General features: G+C 50.6%; 3 protein-coding genes across 4 annotated transcripts; all 3 read right to left on the bottom strand.

Annotated features, from left to right (window-relative positions):
* Nucleotides 1–116: 116 nt before the first annotated feature.
* GPATCH3 (G-patch domain containing 3) lies at nt 117–8,444 on the bottom strand. Its single transcript, XM_014610508.3, has 7 exons — nt 8,108–8,444; nt 5,879–6,318; nt 4,144–4,318; nt 3,794–3,853; nt 3,007–3,128; nt 2,480–2,607; nt 117–1,496 (listed from the first exon to the last, which is right to left on the bottom strand). The coding sequence occupies exons 1-7, from the start codon at nt 8,442–8,444 to the stop codon at nt 1,283–1,285; spliced, it is 1,476 nt and encodes a 491-aa protein (XP_014465994.1). The 3' UTR covers nt 117–1,282.
* A 1,383-nt stretch (nt 8,445–9,827) lies between these two features.
* On the bottom strand, nt 9,828–20,172 carry LOC132251112 (excitatory amino acid transporter 1-like). Its single transcript, XM_059729504.1, has 2 exons — nt 20,108–20,172; nt 9,828–12,193 (listed from the first exon to the last, which is right to left on the bottom strand). The coding sequence occupies exon 2, from the start codon at nt 11,944–11,946 to the stop codon at nt 10,315–10,317; it is 1,632 nt and encodes a 543-aa protein (XP_059585487.1). The 5' UTR covers nt 11,947–12,193; nt 20,108–20,172; the 3' UTR covers nt 9,828–10,314.
* Nucleotides 15,994–20,195, bottom strand: NR0B2 (nuclear receptor subfamily 0 group B member 2). Of its 2 annotated transcripts, XM_019488936.2 has the most exons (3): nt 20,108–20,195; nt 17,861–19,108; nt 15,994–17,124 (listed from the first exon to the last, which is right to left on the bottom strand). In XM_019488936.2, exons 2-3 carry the CDS (start codon nt 18,378–18,380, stop codon nt 16,844–16,846), a joined length of 801 nt encoding a protein of 266 aa, XP_019344481.1. In that variant the 5' UTR covers nt 18,381–19,108; nt 20,108–20,195; the 3' UTR covers nt 15,994–16,843. The 2 variants fall into 2 exon arrangements, with proteins under 2 accessions (XP_019344481.1, XP_006270262.2); XM_006270200.4 differs by lacking the exon at nt 20,108–20,195 and having other exon boundaries at nt 17,861–20,101.
* Nucleotides 20,196–20,607: the final 412 nt, after the last annotated feature.

Below are 20,607 nucleotides of genomic sequence, written 5' to 3'. Positions count from 1 at the left end.
CTCCCCTGCTCCCCTCCAGCACCAAGCTGGAAGAGGCTCTGAGCAGAGAATACACTGCAGCTCGAGGTCATGGACAAGCAGGTATTTGAAGTCAGACAAAGGAAGGTGGCAGCAACTAGTTTTTGATAAACCTATTTATTTAGAGCAGAGCAATACCCGGGGCCGGGGAGCAGAGACCAGCTCCTCCTGTCACACAGGTTAAATGGGAGAATGGCCCCTAGAGCACTGGACTCTGATTCAAAACTTTGTAGACCTTAAATGCTGGAGGCTGCAAGTGAGAGAGGAACAGGAGGAATAATCCTGGTCAGACCCAGGTCACCCTCCCTTCCAGCCTCTGCTCTGTGTGACACAGGAAACCAGGCAAGGTGGACAGATAGCCCAACCCAGTAACTGGCAATTCTTATGCTCTAAAGTGCTGGTTGACTCTGGAAATGGCACTGGAATAAGGGAAAATTAAATAAATAGGCATAGCCCCACTCACAGCAGCTGGAGCTAGTGAAAAGGAGATAGCAACTCAACAGGCACAGGCTACAGCCTTCCTAGGTAGATGCTGCTGGTGATTAGTTCTTAATGCTAGAGACCAGAGCCACAAGCAGCAGATTAGGGGGGCTCTTGGTGGAAGAGAAGCTGCAGCACTAGACACAGGGGAGAGGGCAGAGCCTTGTCCATACCTGCACAGCTGTGTAAAGTGAGTCTCAGCAGGTGCTGTCCAGGTAGGGAGCAAAGCTAGTTCTCACTGTGAAAGGAGCCTCGCTCCTCTCAAAAGCAGTTTGTCTTCAACAATAGAAATAGCAAAGTTTAAAAAAAGGGATGTTTGCTCCAGTGAAGGTTATGTTGAGCACACTATGTTGCAACAGTCCTCCAGAAGCTTACTGTGCTTAGGTGGCCTTGTCTGTACTAGTTTCTTTCTGGGATATCAAAAGAAAAATAATCAGCTTGTGGCTAAAGATTTGGGTTCAGGTCCTTTGTCTACTGCCATCTCATTCCAGGAACCTTAACAAGCCCACCGGCTGCTCCACACAGCAGTCCTGAATGCTGATGCAAAGGCACAAGTCAGAAACAACCCCAGGCTGAACAGAAAAGGTCAGAGAGCTCAGCTGGGTAACAGGAACACTTTCCCTGGTTCCACATAGACACTTTTCACACACATACAGACACACACTTCTGTTAAAAGTCTGGTAGTTTGCTTTGGTGCAGACCAGGCAGAAGCTGGTGTCCAGGTACAAAAAGGTTGTTATTGCTACATGAAGGGAGTCTCAAAGTCTCTATTCAGTGGTTGCTCTCAAGAGGCGCCAGGGCTCTTCTGAGCACTGTGCGTCTCTCGGACAAATGCCATGTCCCGTCTGTACTTCATGGCAGTGGGTGGCTGGCATCTGAATAGCTCATCCCAGGTGTCCTGGGGCTGTGGCTCGTCATACACCGTTGAGATGAGGATGTGGCTGTCTGGGCGAGGTTTCTTTGCCTTGCTGAAAGTCTGCAGTTTCTCCCCGTGGTACCTGTGCAGAAGCAGACATATAAGGAATGTTAACATCAGTGGAATTAAGTACCAGTAAGCAACAGGCAAGACCAGAGCTGGGCCTGGGAATGTGCGCTCTTGTCCAAATCCTGGCTGCCATGGACTGGCAAGCGATTCCACCTTGCCTACCTTGGACTGAGCCAACACCTTTAAACAGCCTACAAAGCGGGCATGTTTGCAAAGCGTTCACACATGGGAGGGGCAGAGAAGATTCAGGCCGAGCCTGAGCTGACCCTCTAGGTCCACGCACAGCCAGTGGGTTGCCTTCCTCCTTGGTGACCAGGGCAGAGGTCATAGGCTTAGAGCAGAGGCTGGCAACCTATGGCCTGCAGCTGGCCCACTAACCGGTATCATTAAAGACTGTGGATGTCAGCAGTAATACTGCATTTGGGAGGGGGGGGGGGGGGGGAAGATGTACGGGTCTGCGGGACTTGAACTGGTAACCTGACTGCCACCATTAGGACTAGAGACAGCAGTTAGGTCACAGTCCAAGGAGGTTGTCATGCAAGCTGTGTTCTCTCAGCCCCAATGCTTCTTAAAGGCTTTCAGCTCTGCCCACTCCCCCATGACAGCAACAAGTTTACAAAGCAAGAAACCCCAGGATAGTTTAGGCTTCACCGGGTCACTGCAGCCAGTTCACTTCTTGACTGAGAGCTGCCAGAGAACAAGGGCCAACAGCAAATGCTGCACCTCTCAGCCGGAAGGGTAGAGCAGTTCTCCATTCAGCTTCAAGTGCTCAGGCTGTGCTCACAGCACATGCAGGGGCCCTGCTAAGAGGGAGCACATCTCCTCAAAGTCCCTGGGATTCCTTCCAGTTCATGCTTGCCTCAAGCCCTTGCTGTAAGCCACCACTCACTATGAGTGTTTGCCCCGTGGGGTACAGGAGGTGTGAGAGCAGAGCCTGTGGCTAGAGCGTTCTGGTTGCGAGAGCTGGGGGAGGGGGAACCAGGTTGCTTCACTTACCCCAATCCTCTCTTGCACCTGGGATTCTGACCCTCGTTGTCCAGTGCTTCTGCCATTCCCGAGGTGCTGCTGCCCAGGCCCTGGCCCTCCATCCAGCCCTGCCTCTCTAGCACCTTCCGGCCAATCCCCTGGAAGTAAAACCCCTTCATCAACTCTTAGTGATTCCAGAGAGAACAAGCCAGATAATCAGCTGGAGTAACTCCTACCTCAGGGCACAAAGCTTTAGGCAGAGCCTCTTGTTCAGGACCTACAGACATGCCAATGCAGGCTGTTTGCGTGTCATAGGAACAGGAAGAGCCAGGCCCAGACCAACTTGGTTTCCAGCCATTACATGGAGCTCTAAGCCCCAGCTGTCCATGGTCAAACCCATCTGTTTAGCTCCCACAGCCCTGACAGGGACTAGTGTTGTTCTCCTGGATTAGTTGGGTTGATCACTTTGCCCAAGTCCACCAGCCTCAAGCTCTTACCACCCCACCTTCACTGGTCTCCTGCACAGCCACAGAGTAGCAAGAGACTTTCAGTCTCACCTTGGTATACTTCTCAAAGGTCCCAATCCGTTGCCCTGCAATGGACTCATCCTCCAAGCCGTCCCGCAGCCTCTGCTCAAGCCTCATCTGCATCAAGTCCCGAGCATCTTTATCACCTCCATCTGGGGAAAAAAAACACAAGGCCCTCAGAACAGAGCCACGAAGAGAAAGCCATGATATTGCCAGCATGTTTCCTAGAGGATGCAGCAGGGCAGAAACCTTCACCCGGCCAGAGAAATGCTGTTCCAGCTGTTTTGCTACGTCTTTCAAAAGGTCTTAAATCCAAAGAGTTTATGCTTGGAGAGGACCCCAATTTGCATAAAAGAGCACCACAGGGTGTTAATCTTTGGGAAGGGTCAGGGTCTTATAGGAGCACATGCATGACAAGCCAGCCCTGTGCTTTAGTTGCAACTTATTGGATTCATATCTACCATGAGCTGAGGCATCTGGACTGTTATAGGAAGTGGAACAATGTGAGTCCTTGGTAGATTTAACATCTGCCCAAGGTGTGCGCCATGGAGCAGGCTTGATACTCTTTCCTCTTGCCAAACTATGGCCTCACTACAGATTTCTGTTCCAAGGTCCCAGCCGATCTAAGCTTGCTGTAGCTTCAAACACTGCTTGATACTCAGATCCCCCGTTTTCGTATAGAAGCCAGGGAGGAAGCAGTTCTGACTCTCTGTACTGGGGAGTCTCTCAGCCTTACAGCTCATCTCAGATTAACTGGAGGACCATCGCCAGACCTGCCAAGAGCCACCTCTACCTTGCAGCATATTTCAGCTGTTACCTTGGTCATAGTAGATGCTCATGTCCACATCCCAGTCATCTGCTGTCTGCTCATCAAAGTCTGGCAAGAAAGAAGCATTGGTCTGTCAGGTGACTCGGAGAGAAGCCCATCACAGGAACAACATTCAGCCAGGAGCACAAGCCCGCCCCACCCCCAGCTTTCATCCCTCCAACCACAACATAACTCCTCTTCTCCAGCAATGGAGAGACATGGAATATTACAGATCTTGCAAGCCAACATACACAGAGCTCTCAGATGGATTGAGAAGGGCCTGCCAAGCTGGGTGTTCAGCCACTTGCTCACAGCCAGCCCAACTCTTCAGTGAGAAGCAGACATACGATTGGCCTTACCTCCTTTCTCTTCCTGCCAGTACTGGGCATCGGTGTAGAAGACCAGCCCCGAGCCCCCCTTTTCCCACTTCAGCTCAATCTCCTCTTCGTACAGCCGCTCCTCTGCACGCTCCTGCTTGGTCACATCCTCATGCAGTGCTTCGTGCCGCTCCCACTCCTCGCACCGGTCGTCGTCCTGCAAAGGAACAGGGACAACAGAGATCCTGGCCTGGGTGATCACTCCATCCTCTCCCTTGTACCCAACCAAAGGCACTGCACTTCAAAGTGACGTGGGTATCCTCCTACAATGGCTTTTAGCAGTGTCATTCCAATTATTCCACTACAGAAGCAGACCAGTAAGTGAAGCTCGACTGTTACAACCTTAAACCTCTTCCTCAGGACTAGAGGGGGTCCTGGCTAAGTAGGTCTTGCCCCTCCACTCAAGGCCAGACCAATCATCATATCTAGGGTCAAGAAGGAATTTTACCCCTTGGTCAGATTGGTACGGACTTGGGAGTGGAAGTAGAAATTTGCCTTTTAATTAACAACCTTTTATAGAAGCAGGACAGTCTGCTGTGGTCCCCCTGCTGTCCCTGTGGCAGGCTGTTATGTCCTGCATCGTGTCAGGGTTGATGGTAGTCTTACAAGAAGTTTAGATTATGGATTATACAGGATGGCTTGTATAGAGCTGATCCTGCCTCAGGCAGTGGGTTGGACTAGATGAACTCTACAGGTCCCTTCCAGCCCCATTTCTCTAGGATTTCTATGATGTTTAGAGCTAGAGCTGCTTATCCCCACTTACATATGCCCAAGAGCAGACAGATGGAACAGCTGCACCTGATGCAGACTCCTGAGTGGCAAGTCTCCCATCTGCTTTCAAAGGGTTTTAAAATTACCTCTGTCCACAGCCTAAACAAGCCTTCAAAGTCAGCGTATGCTGTGTGAGAGCTTAAACACTTGACTACATGCACCCTCTCAAATGCTTTTAACAGTAGAGGAGTCCACAAATACACAAGGATCCTTATCAAAAGAGGCAGCCACATTCTGCACAGAGTTATGAACGGAAGCTCATTAATTCTCATGAGCCTGATCCTTTAAGCAGCTGTTATCAATTCCACAAACAAAAAGCGACTTTGCATTCATGTAATGTGGTGACAACAGCCAGACCAAATCAGAGACCCTGGTGCTCCTGGAAGGAAGGTCACTTCAGGGACACATAGTGCAAGGTTTGCCTTGCAGCCGAGGTGACATTTGACTGGTTTCACATTTCGTTTTCCAAATACTTCAATGCTCACACCTCTTCTGTAATGGCAGCAGAGCCAGGCTGGCTTTCCCCAGGCCAGTCTCTGTGCCTTTCAGAGCTCCAGCCCCCCAAACCTGGACTCAGTCTGGAGTTCCAAGCACAACACAGCAAGTGTGCTGCAGCTTGAAAAACTCATCCTGGTGGATTTAACATCAAATTTCATTACCTAAGATCAAGGTAAAAATACCACTAGAAGTCCCCCAGCCATAATTCCAGGTACAGATGAGGGCATAGTATTAGAGGATAAATGTTCTCACGCATGATGCAGCTTAGAGCGGGTTTAAACTGGCTTTACGCAGCAGCAAAAGTGGAACAGGCATATGGTTTAAACCGAGTAAATCTACTCGGTACTGAACATCCCTTCAGACAAACTCCCCAGAAAGCAGCAGGGCTCTTCCCCTGTTGTTCACAGGCCTGGCTAATCCAGCAATGTGATAGGAGAAATCTACTTACATCGTCCGAGTGAGACTCTTCTGATTTTTCCTTTCCTGATCTTTCCCCAATGCCGTCATCATCATCATCATGCGTTTGATCCGACACCCCAGAGCTTATCACAGGCTCACTTTCCTCTGTGATCTCATCACCCGCAGCTGTATAGACCAGCTCTTGTGCAAAAGTCTCAGTGTCCTGGTATTTGAAGGGCACATTCCCATAGCGACGAGAGGAGCCTGTTTTGGGGAAGTTCAGCTGCAGTTTCTTGATAACTCGGGGTGGCAGCCTGCAGGTCCTGATCAGCTCCAGGAAGACACTCAAAGGGGTTCCCACATTGCCTTGGGGCATGAACGCAGGAGGGTTCAGCTCAGGCAGCCACTTTAAGTCAGTCTGGGTGAAAGTTTCGCTCTGGGTTTTACTCTGAAGTTCCTTTTTAGTTTTGTAGGTGAATGTGTCCACGTCTAAGGAGAAACAGACAGCAGGTTAAGACTGTGCCATGCCTTAGGTAAACACAAGGGTTTCACCCAGAAAATCAGACTGGAGAAGGATGCTTATGACATGGCTTTTAACACCTGGGAGATACAGAGCTCATACAGTGCAGGGTGCTCTGTTCTGTTAGAAGTTCTCAATGGATGCAATGTTACTTTTCTCTCTCAGACATTTGTTTCAAACCTTCAAGTACCCATCACGCAAGGCAGATTCATCGATTGTAGAGTCGGAAGGGACCACAATGGACTGCCGTGTCCAACCCCCTGCCCCTGGCAGGAAAGAGGACCGAGGTCAGATGACTCCAGCCAGGTGACTATCTAGCCTCCTCTTGAAGACCTCCAAGCTGGGTGATAGCACCACCTCTCTTGGAAGCCCAATTCCAGATCCTGGCCACCCTTACTGTGAAAAATTTCTTCCTAATATCTAACCTAAATCCACTCTTAACTAGTTTACACCCCTTATTCCTAGTCACTCCCTGGGGCGCCTTAGTAACAGCGCATCCCCTATTCCCCGTTCACCTCCCCTAATAAATTTGTAGGCGGCCGCAAGATCTCCCCTCAGCCGTCTCTTGTGAAGGCTGAAGAGATTCAGCTCTCTCAACCTCCCCCCATAGGGGCTATCACGAAGGCCACGAATCATGCGAGTGGCCTCCTCTGGACCCTCTCCAGACTCCCCGTGTCCCTCTTGAAGTGCGGTGCCCAAAACTGGACACAGCACTGCAACTGCGGCCTGACCAGCGCCGCATAGAGGGGGGGCATCCCCTCCTTTGATCTATCAGTCCTGCACCTGCTAATGCACGACAAGGTGCGACTGGCCTTGTGGATGGCCTCGTTACACTGCCAGCTCATGTTCATCTTGGAGTCAATTATGACTCCAAGATCCCTCTCTGCCTCCGAGCTGCTGAGAAGGACACTCCCCAACCTACAGGTGTGCTGGGGGGGGGGTTCCTCCTTCCCAAAAACGCTTCACCAAATAGATTCATGCATCAGGCAAAACAACTGAAAAATAAAAGCCTTTCTACTCGCACGATAACCCATGCGTCACACCACAAAGCATTAACTGGTTTATTAAATACTGCTCTATGGCAGGAAGTGCTCAGGCCAATGACACGAGGTAAGTGTCGTCAGAACCCCGCTTTACAACATTCTTTTCGTTTCCAGGTCAGACTGTAGTTCGGCGGTTACCAGCCAATCCACCGGTAGATCTCGGCGCCTCTTGGAGTCGATCTGGGGGTGGGGGGCCGAGTGCCCACGTGCATGCCCGCGCGCGCCCCAGCCCAGCAGGTCAGTCGGTGGGAGAAGAGAAGGGGAGGGGGCTAGATTGAGGCCCCCATGGCGAGTGCCAGAGGCAGGAGCAGGGGTAAGTTGAGCGGGGTCCCGGCTGGGTGGGACTTACTTGCTGGGGGAGGTGAGCCCCCAAATCATTCCCCCCCCCCCCCGTTTTGATTTCCCCCCAGTTTACCTGCTGGGCAGAAGGGAGGGGGGTGGGGGGGGGCACATGGCAGCAGCAGCACACGGTAGACCTCGGGTTGCTTTTAAATGCCTAAAGCGGTCTCCTACTTAAGACAGTGGGAGACCCCTGCTTTACATCGTTCCTCCATAAAAAAGCAAAATCAAGCAAACATGGGGCAGCTCTCCAGACACGCTTCGCATAGCAGCCTTCTCCTGTCCGTTTGTGTCCCTGCCGGCGAGGCGATGGGTGCAGATCAGGTACAAAAATCAGGCATTAATGTCCGCGGGACAGCCCCCCCCACCCCCTCACCTGCGTCCGGGGCGACTCGGACCCTGCGGATGAGGCAGCGGCCGGGCAGCGCCTCGCCGCGGGGGCCCAGCCAGCGCCGGCCCGAGTACATGCGCACCAGGCGGGCGGCCTGGCCGGGCCGCACCGCCACCAGGCAGCAGCAGGTGGGCGGCGGCGGCGCCGGGCCTTGCCCCGCGGGGGCGGCGCGCTCGGGCCGGTGCCGGTAGTGGAAGCAGAGGAAGCCGCCAGCCTCCAGGAACTGGCTGAAGTAGGCGCGGAGCTGCGGGGAGCGCAGCGCGGCCGGGACGCGGCTCACCAGGCAGTACTGAGCAGGCCCCTCAGTGCTGGGCGCCGCCATATTGTGCCTCCGTCACGTGGGCGGGCATCTCGCGAGAGTTCGGGCGGCTGCGGGAGATGACGCGAGGGTGGGGCTCGGCGCGAGGGGATGATGTCACGCGCAGGGCGCACGTGGCTGGTGCTGGGGGAAGCGGGGCAGGCCCGAGGGGTCCGGGGGCCCCGCCGGATTATGACATGCTGGGGCCCTAAACTACGCCCCCTGCCATCAAAATAATCCACGAAAATGGCATTTTAAAATGAATTATTATTGCTGCACAAACGTATGAACTCAAGGGGAGTGGAGTCATAGATATGTATATATTTGTCAGAGAGAAAATATCCTTTTTTTTCCTCCTTATGTCCAGGCCTCTCATATTGTGAGGCCCTGAACTATTTACTGCTTAAGTGGCTGAAGCCTAAATTGGACACCAACAGGCGCTGCGATCCACGGGTCGGTAACCAGACAGCGCCATTGCTTCGTTTGCCCTGTGCCGTGACCGGGGCAGGCATCGCTTCCTCGCACAATTAGTCTGGGCACATCTACACGTTCATTAATGCACTTTAGGTAATGCACATTAAATACAGTACCTCCATTGTGACGTACTAAAAAAATGTGCACGAGGCTATTGTAATGCACATTGACTAAAGAGCATGTTTTTGTGGTGCTTTCACGCTCATTAAGGTAGGCTAACGTGCATTAAGGTGCACATGTAGACACGCCCTATGCCTGCAGCCTCTGGCGACCTGGTTCTCACTGCTGCCAGCACGGCTAACCCAGTAGCCGGAGCACTGGCAACCGTAGCAGAGAGAATCATAGAAAATTCGGGTTGGAAGGGACCTCAGGAGGTCACATCTGGCTCAACCTGCTGCTCCAAGCAGGGCCAGCCCCACCTAGATCATTCCAGCCAAAAGGTCACAGGCTGCATCTTCCCTTCATCCCTGGTGGCTTGGAGTTAAACGTCAAGGTGTGTCTAACGTGTTGCAACACGGGCAGCGTTCCAGCTCCAGCCGCACGCACCCCGGGCAGCGTAGACGTGTACTGGAGCTGGAGACGTGTACCCCTGTGCTGCCCTGTCGTTACCTGTCAGTTCCGTGTTTGACCTGCTGAGCCTACAGAAGCAAGGGGAAATTAGGTGGGGCAAAGTCATATAGTTTTAGAAGCCAAAGCAGAGAAACGCAGCCATAAAACTACTAAGAGCAGAGTGAAAAGTATACAGGCAGCGTCATCCTTTAATTTTCACGTTAGAGCCTCTCTTGTGCATCAGTAAGCGGGCAACACGGAATCATAAGCTTGGGAGGGACCTCAACTGTCATAATTGTGAGAGAAATTGTCTGATCAGGCTCCCAATCTGGCAAGGGAACACCTGCAGACTCTCTTCGGGGCTCGTATCCCAGCTGAGACTCCAATAAGCGGGAGACGAGGGTGTGGTCTTTTCAGTTTATTCGGCGGAAGGTCCCCTGTCCTTGTAAGGGCAGAGAGACCCCGACTGCAACTCAGCACATGTATTTATAAGCTTTGGTTACATAAGCTTCCTTATAAGGCATGCGCAAAACTCAGCAGAAATTTACCAAGATGGTTTGACTTTGCTCACCCCACATGGCTGGGCCCAATCACCTTGCTTGCTCGCCCAGATTGACAGACCATGACAATCTTAGTGCAAGGTTGCATCAGCCAGCATTGACCTAAGGTCATACGAAGGTCACATTAATTTTCCAACAATATTTTCTAACAATCCCCCCTTATGGCCAAAGGCCTATGGCCTGCTGGCCATTTCCCAGGTTTGCATAATATTGAGAAACATGGACTAAATGGACTTGGTGAAAACAAGGTATAAATGGTTGGAGCAGTATGTTTCCCACAGTTCTAGTGTTGGATACATGCCTGTTTGATCCTACATCTTGGTTTCACTGTCTAATGGTTTTTCACTCTCATTTTCCTGTGAGATGAGTTGATATGGTTTCTTCATTTCATTCTCTTCTGTCACAGAATTACCCATCTCAGCATCTCCGCTCTTCAGTTCATGCTGTGACAAATGTTCAACAATTCCTGCACCAATGGAGTCTCCCAAGACATTGGTAGTGGTACGAAGACGGTCCAAGAACCAATCCACTGCAATGATGAGAGCGATATCATCCGTAGGCAAACCTACAGATGTCAACACAATGACCATGGTGACCAGTCCGGCCTGAGGAATTCCTGCAGCCCCAATACTGGCAGCTGTAGCTGTGATGCTGATTGTGATAATCTGCCCAAAGTTCAGATCAAAATTGTTAACTTGTGCAATGAAAATTGTAGCCAAAGCCTCATACAAAGCTGTGCCATCCATGTTGATTGTAGCACCCACTGGGAGTACAAATCTTGTAACACGCTTATCCACTCCATTATTTTCTTCTAGGCATTTAAATGTAACAGGTAGGGTGGCAGAACTTGAAGATGTTCCCAAAGCTGTAATCAGTGCCTGAAGCAATCCTCCAATAAATATCCAAGGGTTTTTACGGGTGATCAGGAAGTAGAGAAGTGGTAAAACAATAATTGCATGAATGAGCAAACCAATGATAACTGTTACAGTGTACATGGCAAGTTGTCCACCAATTACACCCATGTCTTCCATCTCAACAATCTTTCCAGCAATCAAGAAAAGGATACCAAGCGGAGCATACCACATGATTAGAGCTACCAATCTCATGATAGCTTCATTAAGGCTATCAAAGAAGTCCTTTAATGGCTGCCCTTGCTCCTTCATGCTCCCAATCACCAATCCAAAGCTTATTGAAAAAACCACCAGTCCCAGTGCATTCACTCCATTTACAGATCCTGGAACAGGGATAATCTCCTCCTCTATTTGAGTTAGGGTTTCCATTGCCTCTGAGACGTTGCTGATTACAGAAGCCATAGTGGAGGTTTCACTGGGTGGAATTGCTACTTGAAATTCTCTCTTAACATAGTATGTTTTGAACTGTTTGAAGCAGGCTTCTACCAAGTTTGGAGGGAACATGTTTCTGATTAAATCAAGAAAGGCATCTGCTGCTGTCACATGCATAATTTTGCCTTCTTTGTGCATATTTTCCTTTGTACCTTTCCCAGGGTGGACGATGACCACAATGATAATACCAATCAATACAGCAATGATCGTTGTACTCATGTAGTAGACTACAGCTCGGATTCCCATCTTCCCTGATGCTTTACTATCCAGGGCAGCAATTCCTGTAACTAAACTGGATACAATAAGGGGAAGGACCAGCATTTGCAGCATTCTCATCAATAGTTCTCCTGGAAAGGCAAAGTATTTGACTTCTCGGTAACTCATGTTGTATGGTCGGAGGCAAAATCCAACGATTATACCAACAATGACAGCAATGATGGTTAGGAGCACAAAGGCATTCCTTAGTAAGTAGCTTTTAACATCATCCTTTGTTATGCTCTGCACTTTCTTTTTTTCCATTAATGTACGTTTCCAGACTCCTTGCTGAAAACGCTCCATCCTACTTCCAGATCGTGGATCTTCTCCGTTGCTTTTAGTCATCTAGCTCTCAAAAAGTAATTCTTTTCTTTTTTTCTTTTATATTTTACTTTCGCTAAAAGGTCCCCAGAAAGGCTCAGATTCTTTTGCTTGGGTGGTACTGGAGAAAGCTGCCCAGACTGGAGCCAAGGCAGTTTTTCGCTGATGTTGTTTCACCCAAACCCAGCTTTCTGGCTGATAGGGATGAAGGTTACAGTCCAGGGGTACCGGCTGAACCAAAGCAGCTGACCTGTGTAAACACTAGAGACTCCTGTAAGGATAAAACATAGCTAGTTAAAGCTTCATCTCCACCGAGTAAGCTAACATGCAGATTTTCCCATCTTTTATATATAACAGGAGTGTGACCAAACAACAACTCATAAGGGGACAGGTTAAGAGGTTGCTTGGGTTTGGTTCTTATAGCGAACAGCATTATTGGCAAAGCATCTAGCCATTTCAATTTAGTTTGGGAGCAGATCTTTCCTAAAAGGGATTTTATACTCTGATTCATACGCTCTACCTGACCCGAGGACTGACGGTGATAGGGTGTGTGGAAGTGTGCTGTTATTCCAAGAACTCTGTAAACTTCTTTTAAAACAGTTTCTGTGAAATGAGTTCCCCGGTCACAATTTATTTCTCCTGGAATACCGAAGCGTGGAATGCTTTCTTTTAATAAGTGTTTAGCTACTGCTACTGAATCTGCTTTTCAAGTGGGGAAAGCTTCTAGCCATCCTGTTAGCTGATCTACCACTACTAGGCAGTGCTTGAAATTTCCAGCTTTGAGCAAATCCATGTAGTTTTTCAAAGGGTAAATAGGCCCATGGTCGGGCCCCTTGTTCCTCTGTATTTGTTGAAGGCTCTGCACTCTGAACTTTGCAAAGTTATTCGAGCAGCTTCTAGATGTATACCTGGAGCAAACCAGGTGGAGAGGACCTGTTCTGCTATTTCTCCTTTTCCCAAATGGCTGCATCTGTGGGCATCCTGAGCCAGAGTTCGGAGCAAGGTGCGAGGAGCAATTGGTCTACCATCTGGCACACGCCACACTCCATCTTTTCCTTGCACAGCTTCCTACCTTTGGACCCATATGGATATTTCATCCGCTGGGACTTTGTCATAAATCACAGACAAGGGTGGAAGAACAACTTGAGATGCAAGGAGACTTTCTTTAGTCTGTAGTGCAGTGGCTGTAGCGGCAGCATCTGCAAGACGGTTTCCTTTAGCAGTTTCGGTGTCTTCTCTGGAATGGCCGGGACAATGTATTACCGCTTGGAGAGCATTTGATAGTAGCCTGTAGTTTACAGAGTAGATCTCTGCCAAGGAGGTGCACTGGAGTTCCCTCAGCTAATAGGAAAGCATGATTAGTGGTTAAGGGTCCTATCTGCACTTGCGTTTCAGTGCCATGGGGCACTCACATAGATTTCCCAGTTACTCCCATAATCTTTTCAGATCCTGAGACTGCAATTCCCGCCTTTTTTTTTTTAGATTCTCCCAGTGAGGACAGATCTGCTCCTGTATCTATAAGACATTTATAAATTTTCCCTGCTATTTGAAGTGGTACATAAGGGGATGAAGGGGCGCAGGTATACTCAAATGAGGAAGATTCCCCTAGATACATCATGTGGAAGAGCCCCCCTTATTTCATTGAGAGTCAAACCCCGGACCCAGGGATCTGTAGGATCGGTGCTGGCAGCCCGGCTGTTTCCCTGGGTTCCCCCCTTTCTTCCTCCATAAGGGGGAGGGAGGTCCCTTAGGGCGGTTTGGGCGTTCTCGTCTCCAATGCCCCAATTGTTTACAATAATTGCACATATCGTTGGGGGCAGGTTGATTCATATCTACCCACGTGAGGTTGTGTGTGTGTGTGAATGTGAATGTGTCAGGGTACTTGCCTGTGTGCCACAGACACTTGGGTTCTGTACATGTGTGCTAGACTGTGTGTGCGAGAGCACATATGCATGTGTGTCAGACACCTGGGTTGTGTGTGTGTGAACATGCGCATGTGTCACAGGCACCTGGGCTCTGGGTGCGTGAGATTGTGCACATGCGTGTGTGCGAGGGTGCACATTTGTGTGCAAGTGTGTCACGGCATGTGTGTAGGACGGTGTGGTTGCATGTGCAAGTGTATGTGTGTGTGCAGGCACATGTCTGTAAGGGCATGTGTGATGGGGGGTGTGCACATGTGATTACATGTGTACAAGAGCAGGTGTATGACCCGATTTAAACGCTACCTAGTATGTCCTGCTATGGGACTGAAAGTAGGCTGCGAGGATGCAGGTACAGACCCTGACACTCCTGTTACGGGAGGAGAGGAGCCCGATGGAGGGGTAGGAGGCGCCGGAAGGGCCATGGCCGAAGTGGCCGGGTTTATTGCGGCTGGTCCTCTGGTCACCGGTGGTGGCATAGTGGGAGGATAAGGGGGAGGAGACACCGCAGACATTGTTGAGCGGCCAGAAGTGGTCGGGTTTGTTTGCTTTTTTTTCTTTCTTTTGGAATTAAATTCATCAAATCGCATCAAATCGCACCAGAGATACTAATAATCCATTTGTTGGGGATGGGGTTTCTCTAGGAACCCCTTGAGGTACCTTAATTTATCTACACTGAGGGATCCCAATACTGGCCACTGAAGTTCGGGGTTTTTATAAGTGTAGCCAGGCCAGACACTAGTGCATAAGGCTATAGCGCGCTTCTTACTTAATTGGCCACGTCCAGATAACTTATTCCAGTTGCTTAACAATTCTCCAAGAGGACTACTGGCGGGAATTGACTGTTTCTGTCCCATCGTCACTCTTGGCGGACGTCCCCTTTTCCCAGATAACCTGATATACTATAAAGCTCCCCAAAAACCCTGCTTTCTTGGCTGCCCTAGACCTAACCAATCTGGAAAGGCAGGTTCTAGAGTGCCTCAAACAGGTTGGAAGACTTATCCAGTTAAAAGATCAGAAACAGAGACGGTTCCTCAGTGTGTGAATGGAGACATAAAACGCACCACACAGATTTATCGGCTCAAAAGAGTCGAACGGGCAATTAACTAAAATTGCCTGTGTGCCCAGGTTTGAGGAACCGGAGAACAGACTGGCCGATAACACATTAGACAAGACATACACAACATATAAAAGACCACACCATGCCAGTAAAATTGAAGGAGTCACCTTATCGTCCCGCCGTGTCTGCAGCCTCAACCCAAGACTCCCATGGTGAACTCACCTCTGTTATGGCTGGCCGGAGGTTGGGTTCAGGCGGCAGTGGTGATGCGACGAGGTGGGTGCTCCTGGCTGGCTCGCCAAATTGTGAGAGAAATTGTCTGATCAGGCTCCCAATCTGGTAAGGGAACACCTGCAGACTCTCTTCAGGGCTCGTATCCCAGCTGAAACTCCGATAAGCGGGAGACGAGAGTGTGGTCTTTTCAGTTTTTTCAGCCGAAGTTCCCCTGTCCTCGTAAGGGCAGAGAGACCCCGACTGCACCTCAACACATATATTTATAAACTTTGGTTACATAAGCCTTTCCCATAACACGTGCAAAACCCAGCAGAAAATTACTAAAATGGCATGACTTTGCTCACCCCACATGGTTGGGCCCAATCACCTTGCTTGCCCACCTAGATTGACAGACCATGGCAATCTTAGCGCAAGGTTGCATCAGCCAGCATTGACCTAAGGTCATACAAACGTCACATTAATTTTCCAACAATATTTTCTAACATAATCCACCCCCTCAGTGAGCATGAAGTGTTTGTGCCAAGTGCCTTTTGAGGGTAATGAGACAATGACGGGGCGCACGGTAGGGAAAGGTTATGATTTTGCACCTGTGCTGTACTTGTCCATATAACTGGACTTTAGTTTGCAAGGCTGTTAATCAGACATCCTTCCCCAGCAGTGTTTGGATGCAAGATTCATTCTGTACTGCGCTGTCTTTAAAATGACAAAACAAATTGCATTGGGCGGGGGTCTCTGAGGATGACTGTGCCCCGTCCCCTTTGGATTTCTTTTGAGCCATCTGTTGAGTGGCAGGTTGTTGGAATCTCGCATCAAACACAACAGAGCAAATGTGTGCCTCGAAACAGAGCCACCACCATGTTCCAAAACATAAATCATTTTATTAAAAAAATAATAATTTACTGCCACTTATGTACAAATCACAGAAGACCACTCGCTCACAAATACTGACATCTGAGCTCAGTCCAAAGCCTGTTTTCTCTCTCTCCGTCAGCACCTGGAATGGAGGAGGGGAAGCCCGGTTCTGATCAAGTCCCATTCACTTCAGTGAGACCAGGATGTCCCCTGACTCACGGAGTCTGGCTTGTGCTCTGATCTGACCCGTTCGGTACTGCAGGGTCATTTCCTGTGGCGCTCCCAGCTCCCACTGAGGTGACGAGGTGCTGGGGGTGGGAAGCACATCTAGGAACCACGTTCTTTTTGTGTGATGGCAATGCTCTATGACACTTTAAAGCTGTAACTTCCTGTCACCTCCTCCTCTGGTTAGAAGCCTTAATTTCAATTCCCTCCTTTCTCCCACTGATGCACTTTGACCTGAATATTTGCCATGGAAAGTATCAGCTCAGAGAATGATTTTGTCTGGCAAGTTTGACGGGCTTTGGCCAAACTGTTTTCAAGTTACAGGAGAGTGAAGCAGAACCATTATCTTCCCATGCACACGCACTTTTAGAAACAGCTTGGCAGTCTGAGTTTGCTGTCGTACCAGGAGCAAGGCCCGATGTAAACATCTGCTGAATAACAGTTAAGTTAGGAAGTGATTTTATGCCTTAGCTGAGGAATCTGTGATCAGAGTCTGAGTGGAAGACACATGCCAGGCCAGCTCTCAGTAATGTCCAATTTTTTTCCACTAAGTCCCATTCTCAGATTAACTTTACCATCCTGTGACACTCAGCTCGGTGAGCAGGAGACACCTGTGAAAGCAACTGCAGAATCAGCATGCCACGCGTGATGAAAGAGCTGACCACTTGGCAGTTATTTCATACAGCATTTCTGTGATCAGCTCAACAATGTCTGCGTTGCCGATGATGGGGCGGAAGAAGAGGTCTGTGATGAGGGCAGGAGAGATGGACTTCAGGGTGGAGGCCATCAGCAAGATGCGGGCAAAGCGGCCCTGGTCCTCTGGGTGGAGCGGTCCTACAACTTCCTGCAGCGCTCTCTGTGCTTCCCGCTGGAGGCTCTCTATGTACAAGGAGGCCCTTAAACCTGGGACGTCTAGGGAGAGAGAAAGGAGGAACAATTGAAATGTGAATTACGGGCTCTGCTTCCCAGCCTAAGCACCAATCTCAATCCCACTCACTGGCACTTGACTTCCTCTCTGGAATATTTTGGCATATTCCTGCTGCTGCAATCAAGCTTAATTTCTTTCTACTGAGCACACGCATGTGAACAGACAGAAACACACACACCTTAACCATCTATAGCACAGAGACCCTAAAGTACTTCATAAACCATGCAAGGCAGCACCACTGAGATGCAGCCACTTCTGGGGTGGAAGGAGCTCTTTACTACCGTGCAGCATAACCATGGAAGAGAAATACTGACCGGTGAAACCAGGGACAACTCCAGCTTTCCAAATTGTGCCCTGGGATCTTTACTGTCTACGGTCTTATTCAAAATATTTCCCCAAAGCATATGGCAAGGGACTGATTTCCAGAAGTCAGTGGGAATTAAGGATGCTTAGCACCTCTGAAATTAGCCTCTACAACAGTCTGGGCCTCGGTCTACCTGTCTGTAAAATGGGGCTACTCTTCCTACTTTTGAGCTACTGGAATGAAAAGTGTGAAATGTTAACATTATGGATTAATGACATTAAGATAATCCTCCCCATTGCTCACGTGTGTATGTGCGTGCGTGCGCGCACACACACACACACACGTACACGCGTGCTTTCAAGCAGCCCAGACCAGATTCTCTGTGTAGTACCCTCTGCCCTGCTGAGAGCACTCACCAGGGTTGAAAAGAATGGCTCCTTTCAGGTAGGCATACTCCTTAGGGCTCAGGTCCAGGCTCCAGAACGTGTTCAGGCAGCACTGCAGCCGCTGCACCCCGGCTAGGGTGGGTTGTGTCCTCTCAAGCTCCTGCCTCTTGCTCTGGCCATTGAGGAGAATGTTCTTGAGCATGCTGGGGGCCGGGGTCTCCATCACGTCGAATGTCACCATCTCTTGAACCAACCCCAGAATGAAGAGAGGAGCCCAGCAACTGTCCAGCAGGAGGAGCTGGTCCTCCCGGGGCAGCAGCTGGAAGGAGGGCAGGTTCTTCATGAAGCTGACTGTTTTCACCAGGACATCAGAGGCCGCCTGGCAGGTGACCTGGGGTGTCTGGAGGCAGACGGTGCGACGCTTCTGGCACCGGCAGCGCTGCTGGGATGGGCTATGATTGTGGTTCAGGTTTTGGCTCAGGAGGGTATAGAGGATGGCGTTCCGGTTCTCTTCGCTGTGGCACTGGCATCTCTCATAGTCCACGTCCATGCTGCCTGCACTCAGAGCTCTGCCCACCAAGCAGATCCCACTGACTCTGAAGGAGGAGGTGATCTGGGTGCACTTGACAGGCTGAGTCTGTGAGCACAACCGCGAACTCCTGTGCCCGTCAAAGCTCTCCGACTGCAGCCTCTTCCACTGAGCTCAGCTGCCTCAACCCTCTGGCTGCTACGCTCAGTGGTATTTATAAGGCGCTGGCGGTGAGTGGAACACCCCCTTCCACCCTTGACCTCTCTTTGACAAAGCAGCATTCATTAAAAAACAAGTTGACTCTCGCCTGATTGGCTGGGGAAGCGAGTTCTTCATGTGGCGTCAAGAAGTGTTTTCTCAATGAAAGTGCCAGCCAGGGCCAGGAGGACGGGACAGAATGGCAGGCTGGGCAGCTGGCTTATCTCGGTTGTCCAAACAGGATAAACAATGTCGATAACCCAGCCTGTACCATGGTACCAAGGCCCCGATGCGTAATCAGGCAGTACTGTATGACAGGTGTCATTGCCAAGGAGCGCGCACATGCACACACAGCACTTGTCTGGAGCAGGAGCCCGGTGGCAAACAACCTGTAGGCTCTGGCCTTGGAAAGAGCAACCTGGAAGTCATGTTATCAGCAGGTTGTTTGTCTAACCTTGTTGACAGCAGGCTGCTGTCGTTACAGATAACGAAAAGAAACCCAACGGACTGAGGGCATCTGGTTCTCGGATCAAGGCTGGGACCTGGGGTACCTGGTGTCAGAAAAACACGGGGGGGTTTGAGAATCAGATTTCATTAAACCAACATCTCGAGAGAGCCTCTCCCTTCCCTTCTCTTGGTGGTGGATGGTTCCTTCTCGGCCTGGAGGGAGGTGGGCAGTGGGGTCCCGCAGGGTTCGGTCCTCAGACCGGTATTATTTAATATCTTCATCAGCGATTTGGATGAGGGCGTGGAGAGCACCCTCTCCAAGTTTGCTGATGATACCAAGTTATGGGGCAAAGTTAGTACACCGGAGGGGAGGGAGCAGATTCAGGCTGACCTGGACAGGTTGGAGCAATGGGCAGAGAGAAATAGGATGCAATTTAATAAAAATAAATGTAAGGTGCTCCACCTGGGAAGGAGGAACCCCCAGCACACCTGTAGGTTGGGGAGTGTCCTTCTCAGCAGCTCGGAGGCAGAGAGGGATCTTGGAGTCGTAATCGACTCCAAGATGAACGTGAGCCGGCAGTGTAACGAGGCCATCCACAAGGCCAGTCGCACCTTGTCGTGCATTAGCAGGTGCATGACTGACAGATCAAAGGAGGTGACGCTCCCCCTCTACGTGGCACTGGTCAGGCAGCAGTTGCAGTGCTGTGTCCAGTTTTGGGCGCCGCACTTCAGGAGGGACGCGGGGAATCTGGAGAGATCGAGAGGAGGCCACTCGCATGATTCGTGGCCTTCGGGAAAGACCCTACGGGGGAGGTCGAGAGAGCTGAATCTCTTCAGCCTTCACAAGGGACAGCTGAGGGGAGACCTTGTGGCCGCCTATAAATTTATTAGGAGAGGTCAACAGGGGATAGGGGAAGCGCTGTTTACTAGGGCGCCCCAGGGAGTGACTAGGAATAAGGGGTGTAAACTAGTTGAGAGTGGATTTAGGTTAGATATTAGGAAGACATTTTTCACAGTCAGGGTGGCCAGGATCTGGAACGGGATCCCAAGAGAGGTGGTGCTATCACCTAGCTTGGAGATCTTCACGAGGAGGATATAGTCACCTGGCTAGGGTCGTCTGCCCTCGGCCCTCTTTCCTGCCAGGGGCAGGGGTCGGACGTGATGATCCACTGTGGTCCCTTCCGACTCTGCAATCTATGAATCTATGGAACACGGGGGGGACACGGGACTGAGTCCGTGGCTCCCAGCCCCGCTGCCTGCAGCCCGTCTCCATCCTCTCCGTGCGTCGCCTTTCAGGTAGTTGAAGCCGCCATCGAATCCCGCTTCAGCCTTCTCTTCTGCCGGCCCACTGCTTTCAGCTGCTCTGGGCCGTGGCGTTCGCGTCGCAATGCGCCGCACCCCGCCGGATCTATCCCGCGCCGTCTTCTTGCGCTGCGGAGCCGCCCAGGCGGGAGAGCAAGGGAGGAATTGTGTGGGAGAAGGTGGGGGGGGTCCTTCCCCTCCCCACAACCCTGCGCTGCTAGGGGTGACCTCTCCCTCTGTGACCCCTGACCTCCAGGCAAGGCTGTGACCCCATCACTCGTGTCACCCCCTTCCCCCACGA

The sequence above is a fragment of the Alligator mississippiensis genome, chromosome 6 (genome assembly GCF_030867095.1).
Source record: "Alligator mississippiensis isolate rAllMis1 chromosome 6, rAllMis1, whole genome shotgun sequence".
Classification (NCBI taxonomy): Eukaryota; Metazoa; Chordata; order Crocodylia; family Alligatoridae; genus Alligator; species Alligator mississippiensis.
This window is presented reverse-complemented; position numbering and strand designations above follow the sequence as displayed.